The sequence below is a fragment of the Tenrec ecaudatus genome, chromosome 4, assembly GCF_050624435.1.
Source record: "Tenrec ecaudatus isolate mTenEca1 chromosome 4, mTenEca1.hap1, whole genome shotgun sequence".
Taxonomy (NCBI): Eukaryota; Metazoa; Chordata; class Mammalia; order Afrosoricida; family Tenrecidae; genus Tenrec; species Tenrec ecaudatus.
In genome coordinates, this window is record NC_134533.1 from 40,778,791 (window position 1) to 40,787,914 (window position 9,124).

A 9,124-nucleotide genomic window follows, 5' to 3' on the forward strand; every position below is an offset into this window, starting at 1 on the left:
AAAGGCCTGGCCACCTGACCCTATAAAGTTTAAACAATGCAGAAGCGACGTCATTCCCTCAATCAGTTTTGACTCAGTGACCTAATAGGGGTCAGAGTAGGAATGCCTCGAAGGAATTTCGGAAGAAGTTGCCTGCCTCGGATTTCCCTCATGGAGCTGGTGGTGAAGTCCAAGTCTCAGCCTTTCTGTTAGCAGTGGACATTCAGTTCTGCCGCCACCAAGAGTCTGGGGCGGAAAGAATGCAGCCTAGGAACCTCTATGTCGCTGCCATCAGTTAGACTTTACTCGATGGACTTACTCCTCGAAATATGTGCTGTAATCCTCCCCCCACTGCTGTGTTTATGATCCCAGTTGAGAATGGGGCTTCTTTGTTATACTAACACGTCAGTCTTCGCATAGGAGGTAGGTTAAGTTCATCTCTTTCGAGACACTGAGCAGAGCAGAGTAAGCAGAGCCGGCGGACCCTAGATGCCACGCCACATGGCATTGTCCTTGAACGGAGAAAGCAAAAGCGGGAAGGAGACAGGATCTTCCCCAGAGCTGCCAGGGAAAGGAGCCGTGCCCAGGGACAGGGCCCAGCATTCGGGCTTCTAGCTCCCTGAGCTGTGAGAAAAGACAGTGATGCTTTTTAAGGCCGCTTACTTGTGGTGTTCCCATTATAACCAAACCCACTGCCCTGGAGTTGTCGCCGCCTGAGAGCAAGCGGAGAGGCCAGCGGAGCAGCGCGAGGCCACTAAGGAAACAAGGACTTCAGCGTCGGACTCCTCCCACGTGGAGACTGAGGACAATCTGGGTACGAACTGAAATACTGGCGATTTGAACACATGCGGAGGCATCTTGGAAGATAAACCTGGCAAACTACATCCCTGGAACCTCCGTGAGTTGGGATTGAGATGCCAAGTCATTAATCTCAGCGGGTCAACATAGTGTGGAGGATATAGCGCTCAACCGCGCCCGAGGCCACATGTGACCGGCATCAATGATCATCACTACTGTCCTTTAGTTTCAAGCCTGGAGAAACCGGCTCCTTAGTCTGGAGGAGCCGTCAAGGGAGAGGACCGTGGGCCAGGGTTCTAAGACTGGTTCTGCCATGAAAATCTTGGTGAGCATGAGTAAGTCACTTAACACCTTTAGACGTTAGTTTTTGCATCTGAAAAAATGGAGAAATATACTAGCGTCCAAGACCCCACCCATGAGATGCTTCTCTCTTATTTCTATTGTTGCCACCGTAACAGGAAATGATGACGTTATAAAATGAAGGGAAACTCGAATGAAGAAACATGTTTTAGAAAAACATGAATCTTTTACCATTATTTCAAAGGTGAGGGAAGGTAATAGTTACAGAACCCTTGGGAAATGTAGTTTCAGATATTCTTCTACTAATAGTATAAATATACCCACAGATGAATCTCTACTGATGTTATAAATATGCACATATTAAATGAGGACCCCATTCCAAGGGCTTACGTGGTGAGCAAATGTTTTGAGAATGATGAGGGCAATGAATGTACAAAGGTGATTTACACAATTGATGTATGTATGGATTGTGATGAGTTGTATGAGCCCTAATAAAATGATTTATAAAATATATGCACATACTTACACAAGAAATAACCAAAAATTATAGCTGTTGGTTAACATCTTTATTAAAAAAATAAGATTTTAAAATAAATTAGTTACACAAAATGGGGAACAAGTGCCTGAGAGAGTTAACATCTTTAAAAGAAATCAAGCCATAAAATATCCGCATTTTTGAAAGAAGTCTTTGACTTAGGCAAACACAGACCATAAACAGGACTGAGATGATCCACTAGGATAAATAGTTTTTTTAAAGAGTTATGACACTATTCACATGTATTTGGAGATAGGTTAAATGAACTTGTTAAATTGCCCAAATTGCTTTCAAACCTCCTTTCAAGACCCCGTTCCCCCAAGAAAGTAGGATCCAGCTTGGAAGGCAGGACACCATCCTTTCTCCCTTCTCCAAAGGGAGTTTTGCAGAAGTTGAACAACTTTGAAATAGTGGTCCTGATGGGGATTAGTGGCCTAGAAATACACCACCATTTCTTGTCTTTCCTGCCGGACTTGCTAGAAATAGCGTGGGAATCCTGAGTTCTGGTCATCCCTGTCTCTCCCCACAGCCCGAGGAAGAGGACAGAAGCGGGGGGAGTGGGAGTGAACTCCATGGTACCCTCCGTGGACTGGCGTTGCTGGGGACAGCTTTATCAGCCCCGCCTCACACCTCCTGTTTCTATGGTTGCTCATGCCTACCTTTCCGAGTTTACTTCCTTTAAGAAAACCATGGTTGGTTTCCTTCTGCATTCAAGGCAGAGTGCTTGCACAGTGGCTCTAAGCACAAAGGAGAAACCATGCTTGGGGTCCAACAATCTAGCAGGAGTCAGGGCTGCCTCTAGTTCTTTCACTGCATGGCGGCCGAAACATAGCCTCAATTATTGCAATTGGCCTTTCGAGATGACGGTAGCTCCGCTATGAATAGATAGACATATGCTTACATATTTATCTTTCTATCTGTAACATCCCTTATTTGTACTTTTCTTCCTGTGACACTTGGCATCCTACCTGTAAGAGGAAACAATTGCATTAGAGAACCTCTAAGAAGATTCTTAAACAGGAAAGCACCCAAGAGTCCGTGAGCTGAGACTGAATGAAACACTTGGCTCCGACTGAGAGAGAGAGGTGGGAGTGGTGACAGGATCCTGGCCTCGATGCTTTCAACTCCTGGAGCCCCCCACTCATGCTCGGAGAACAAACAGCGGTCCGGTCTGGTGGCCCCGTGGCCCACGGTGGTTTGCAACCTGGGCATAGTGTCCATGTAAAGACCTTTTGGATGTCTTGTCCGCAGGACCCCGATAGACTGTCTGAGATGTCCATGGCTCTTTACTCTTTCACTTCGCTGAAGGAGCAATAGCTGGGCCCCAAGCCTCGCACGGTGCAGTCAGAGCTGTCGCTGTCGCACTTGCCACAGTGACATTCTGTGGCCACCGGGTACGTGTACAGGGAATCTGCATGGTGAGAACAGCCGGGAACTCTCACCGTCTCATATACCACCTCCTTGAAGGTACATACTTTCTGGGTGTTGGGCCTGGCTGGGTCTTTATATACCAAGTCCTGAAGGGTTTAAGAAGGGAAGAATTAGGTTACAGTATTCTAGAAGTTTCTGTTGCGAGCAGACAAATGAAACAGGGATGGCTTGCTCTAATGATTACCTATTCAGATCCACTTACAGAATTTCGAATCAAGGAAACATGACCTCACAAATTATTCCACATGACATTGCCTAATTATTTTGGAACTCTTCGGGAAAATACATCTTTCCTTTTCTTACTCTGCTGCTATATCAAAATATTAATTATTTCTCAAGCCCTGAAGGAAATTTGAATTAGAGTATGAAAAAAGATGAAAAGGGAAATATGACTTAGAAATTAGAATTGACTTCTTCCCAGCACTCAAAAATTCTATTAATGACACTTTAAAGTACACAGCACTGGACTTTAATTTCTCAGAAAAAAACGATCCCCTGGTACCCTGTCCCTGTGTGCTTGTGGAAAAATATCATAAGTGTTAATGTTTGGGAAGATGTTCAACTCAGATTTGCAACATTCCATTTCCTCGCACACGTTCAACCCCCACCTTCCAGTGCTGTATATTTTGTAGAGATCTTGATTTCTAAAGTTATACCATATTTTGCATATAAGTTTAATCCAGGAAGAAAAGTTTATCCCAACATTTTCTAGTGAAAAATTTTATTTCAGTAAGAAAAGAAACTGGGTCTTCTAGCGTACTTGATTTAAAAACATTCCAACCTGGTGCAATCTAACTAGAGTTTGATTAATCAAATTATTTGCTAATTCTATGAAGTTTAGTGCATTACAAAGTACTATTTTTCAACTTTAGTTTATAGAATTAAATTCTGCATAGATAAGCTGGTTCCGTAGGGGAAAATATATATATATAAGGAATTATCTCTTTAGTTGGACTAATGAAAAGAAGCTGTGAGAATTGAGTCAAATGCTTTTATGCTTCCGCAACCTCATTTGCTTAACAGCAGCAAGTCAGGATTGGGTTTATCGACTCTTTGTTTCCAGTAGTCTAGGAGGATTGACTCTTCTCCAGCATCTTAACTCGCACTTGTATTCAGTTAAAAGTAAAATGACCATTTTAAATAACTTGATTCTTTGTTTATGTAGTTTAGAAATATATTTTGGCACTCTGCATTACAGAAACATGGCCTCAATTATGGCAATTGACTTCTTGAGAATATCGTAACTCCTTCACGATTACATTTTAATCATTTACCTGTAGTATATTAATATAGGTTATGATTTCAGATCTATGTTTATGTGTTATTTCTCTGTACATAATACTTAGTGTGCTTTCTCTTTAAAAATTCAGATTAGTGAAATGATCCTTCATCTCAATCCAAGAGGGCCCTAAATTTACCCAACCCAAGTTCAAGCCCAAACATTGAAATGATACCATGGTAATTCACCCTAACGACAACTCAGACAATGGTGTCTACAGGACTCGTGGCTATTAGCTGAGAGAAAGAAGATATTGATAATGAGATGTTAATGACGCCTGCCTTGGACAGGCACCGTGCTCCCTGTCAGCAAAGCAAAGCAAAGCAAGCTCTTACCCGGGTGTAGCAATAGCCTGCACACCAGGTGGTGTTGATGCTTATACAGAAACGGCACTCCTCTTTCTCCACTGCGATGGTGATGTTGGTCAGCTCACAGCCACCGCAGTACATTGCTTTCCAGCAACAGAAAAGGAAGCAAAACTGGATGGACTTCATGCTGGCCTGGGAGGCAAACAATGAGGGCATGTTAGAAACCATGAGCCCAAGGCATTATGTGTAGGTTAATCAAACCCCAAATAATCTGGGGACCTATCCTCCCCCATCCCATTTTGCTTCTGCATGATTTTTGTCTCTTTTCCCCTTGCTTCCTCTTATTCCTTCTTAGAAACCCATAGCATAACTCAAAACAGAATGAAATATCATATGTAGTTGATAATACCAAACTATATTATCCATGTTTAAAAGGCTGGATTAATAAGCATAACTGCTATGCAATGGTAGCAAAAACTCTAGATTTGTTCTCTAGGTACTTACAGAAAAAAAAAAACCCAAAACTGTCATTTCAAAAGTTAACCACTTGATAAAATCCAAGACTTACCAGTGGTTGACTGCCTTGCCTGGGGAAAGCTATCAACTGCTCATCCTTTTGGTATAAAAGCTCACCTTTTATACAAAATCGTGTGCAAGGAAGACCTTGTGGATTTGCTGGGTATTAACGGGAGCAATGCTCGCCTGAAGCTGCTGCTGCGTGAATCAGTGTTTAGACAGACAGGGAGATCAAGGCTCACTAAAGTAGTCTAAACGCAGCGGAGCTGGAATTAAGAATGTTACCAGAGATGATGATTGGCTACAGATTAAATTTGATATGCTAACACACCCACTCTTTTACCTTGTAAAATTAAATGAGTTTTTCTTTTGTGTCTTACATTCAGGGAACCCCAGATCCTTTACCAAGTATTGCTTTGTCTCCCTTTAAAAGGCCCATCAACTGGATATGGCTAATGCGTGGTGTGGAGGCTAGACAGAAAGCTGTGAAAGACCAAACAAAGACAAGGCCTTTCGTGATCTGACTCTGAGCTACAGTTTAAACGGTATCTCTTTACCTCCCACGTCCCGGAGCCCTAATCGCAAACCTTAGATTTTGATATTTTAGCAAGAGCTGGCTGCTCGACTGGTAACGCGCTTAATGAACTGCTGATTCCCTGATTCGGTTCTCCTGATCTTTGCAGGCTGTGTCCCTCCGGCCTGAAATGTGCTTGCTTTCTCTGTCTCTTCCCATTCCTATCGCACTCCTGGTGAATGCTCCAACCTTCCAGCGCTACAGTTTAGGGCAGGACATGACGGACATTTCCTCACCATCTTAGAGCTATCGGCACACCTTGGCCTGGTCCTATGTTCGCAATCATTTCTGTTTACGCTTCTCTGAGTAGACTGTGAGCTCCTTGGACACTAAAGGGGTCTTGGTTTAACAAATATTTATAAACATCTACCATATGTCAGGCACTCTTTCTGGTTCTTAGGACTAGCAAATAAAATGCACATCTATTACCTGGCGGGCCTTATAATCTAATAGGAGAGGGAAATCATAGACAGTACACAAGCTGAATGAACAAATAACCTAGCATGTTAGTATTTTCAAGAAAGAAAAAGGAGAGCCATTTCAGGATACGGCAGAAAATATTAGGTAGGCCCACTGTGAATTGCATTGTATTTACCTAAAATCCATGTTAGAATCCTAGCCTATTCCTATGATGCAACCCTGATTGAAAACAGGAGTTTGCATTATGCTAATTAGATCACGCCCAAGTCGGGTGGGCTCTACAGCTCATCATTTCAGAGTAAGATAAGCAGCAGCTTAGACATAAACACTCAGGTAGGGACACAGATGCGCCTGAGGATTACCCATAAGCCCAGGGCTAACCGAAATGCCTGAGACCTGAATTTGAACCCTTACCATCCAGAACTGTGAGTTTCTATTCTGTCGAACCACCTACGCGTGGGAGATGTGTTATAACAGTCCTAAGGAATTAGGACAGGCGGTCAGAGTTAGCCTCAGAGAAAAGGTGAGATCTAAGCAAAGACATGAAATAAGGGAGATGGTGTTCTGGGGAAGAGTGTGCCAGGCCGAGAAAAGAGCAGGTACAAAGAGTCTCGAAGCAACTGTGCCTGACAAATTAAAGGAACTGCAAAAGTCGTCCAGGGGCTGGAGCAAAAGAACAGTTGCAGGAATATTAGGAGAGGAGGTCAGAGAAGTCACTAGCTCACTGCCATCGAGTTAATGCTGATGCATAGTGATCCACTGTGGGTTTTTAAGACCGTAACTATTTATGGGAATAGAGAGCCCTGTCTTTCTCCTGCTGAGCTGCTGGTGATTTCTAACTGCCAACCATTCGGGTCTCAGGCCAAGACCAGTCCACTACACCACCAAGGCTCCCCAAGAAGTAACAGGGGTCCAAAAAAGTTGAATCTTTTAGAACAATGTAAGGACTTTCATTTTTACTCTGCGATGGCAGTCATTGCTAGACCCTATCGGGCAGAATCGATCGGACTCGAGGCTGTCAGTCTTGACGGGAGCAGAAAGGCTCATCTTCCGACGTGTAGCTGGTGGCTTGAGCTGCTGATCTTACAGGTATCAACGTAAGGAGTAATCCACGGGGCCACCAGGCTTCCTTTGACAAGATGTGCCTGAAGTTTAAAGGGGCGCCTCTCACTGCTGTGTTCCTAACGCAGTGTAGGAGAAAAGGGTACTCATAGGAAGACTTACTACGGTGCTATCGCAACAGTCTAAGAAACGGTACTTGTTCAGACTAGTCTGGTTGTAATGTTGATAATGAGAAAGGATCTGATTACGAGTATACTTTAAAAGTACAACCAATGGAAATTTCCAGTGCATGGATGTTGACGGTGACAGAAGAGTCAAGGATTACTCTGAGGTTCTTTACCTGAGTAACTAAAACTGTATAGCGACCATCAAGCAAAACAGGATGACTGTGGGTGTTTTCGGTTTGGAGGAAATGTTTGGGGTTCTGTTTGGACATCAGGCGTTCAGGGTGTCCATAAGACATCCAACTGGATTGATGAATATTTTGGGAGAAATACGTTGGCTGAAGATACACGTTCAAGAGTTTGGCATATTGCCAAAGGCGTGAGTCTAGATTGAAAAATGACAAATACCAAGAATTAAGTGTGGTATACTCCAGGGCTAAGGGGTCCAGGATAAAATGACATACTACACAAGAATACCAAAGACAAAAAGAATAGTGCTAAACTGTGCTAAGTGCTGCTGATGGGTTGAAGAAAATGAACATGGAGCCTTGCACAACATATATGACAATATAAAATGACCTTGAGTAGAACAGTTTCTTTGAACAGAGGGGAGCAAAATCCTGATTAGTGGGTGGTTAAGACTCCTAGTGAATTTAAACAATGCTCTTCAGGAATTCTATCACAAAGATGGGCAAAGATAGGAAGGAGATTGAGTAAAATGGAAATGGGGTAGGAATAATTTTCTCTTGCATGTTACGCTGTAAGATAGGTAGAAAGAACTGCATGTTTGCATTAGGGGTGTGTGGAGGACTGTTTAGGAGAGAGAAGAATGATGGTGTTGGAGAGAGACGGGAGACTCTGGAGTGATGTTATTAAGTAGGTCACAAGTCAGTGCAAGTGAGACTATTCTCTCTGCCTGGGACACATCTCTCATCTCCTTTTCATCCAAGCGCTTTACACATGCACCCCAAGACTTGGTTTAGATCGAGCTTCTTCCTGGAAGCAGCACGCAGCACTCAGTCCATCACACTCTGGCCTCGATGCTCACGGTAATTTCCGTGTTGTACTTGGTTTTCAGCACAAATATATTACATTATATTTTAAATTCACACCTGACTTTTCTCCTGAATTCTGGGGAACCAATGTTCTTAATGGTTGGAATTACTTGAATTTCTATGTGTTCATAATCTCAAAAGTCTGCAGCCTTCTTTTATTTATAGTGCTTCCACCTCCCAATCATCCCTCTATCTTTGAGCTTAGAAAGAGGAAATTAAGAACCAGTGCTTCTATCTTGAGAACCTATCTCTTCTTCCTCTGGTCTGCTCCACCCTCCTTTGCTTTTGTATTTAGGATAGATACTTGCTTTACCGTGTGAATTTTCAAAAATTTCACTATGTTATGCTTTATAGTCATTACAGTTTTATCCACTTACATTTATTATTTTTTAAAATCTCAAGATAGTAAGAAGCATGTATAATGTAATATTTTCATGGATGGTAGCAAATTTTAAAATCTGATAACATACTGTATTTACTACAGTATAAGCCAACCTGAATATCAGCTGAAGCATCTAATTTTACCACAAAAACTGCATAAAAAATGTGCGGAAAAACTCGGCTTATACAGGAGTACATATGGTAATTTACACTAATAGTAGATAGAGTTGTGTTGTCCAGAATGATAGCCCCCAGCAAGCTGTGACTATGAAACCTTTGATGTGCAGCCAGGCTAAATTGAGATGAGCAATAGTGTAAAATT

At 42.6% G+C, this 9,124-nt stretch overlaps 1 protein-coding gene across 1 annotated transcript; it reads right to left on the reverse strand.

The window, feature by feature from the left end:
• Positions 1-2,898: 2,898 nt before the first annotated feature.
• On the reverse strand, positions 2,899-4,816 carry FSHB (follicle stimulating hormone subunit beta). Its single transcript, XM_075548391.1, has 2 exons — positions 4,658-4,816; positions 2,899-3,129 (listed from the first exon to the last, which is right to left on the reverse strand). Exons 1-2 carry the CDS (start codon positions 4,814-4,816, stop codon positions 2,899-2,901), a joined length of 390 nt encoding a protein of 129 aa, XP_075404506.1.
• Positions 4,817-9,124: the final 4,308 nt, after the last annotated feature.

What these genes read in the sequence shown, in the direction of transcription:
- FSHB (XM_075548391.1), bottom strand. Translation starts at nt 4,816, where the DNA reads ATGAAGTCCATCCAGTTTTGCTTCCTTTTCTGTTGCTGGAAAGCAATG. An exon ending in CAGGCTATTGCTACACCCGG is followed by an intron (nt 3,130 to 4,657) that starts GTAAGAGCTTGC and finishes TAAACCCTTCAG; the next exon opens with GACTTGGTATATAAAGACCC.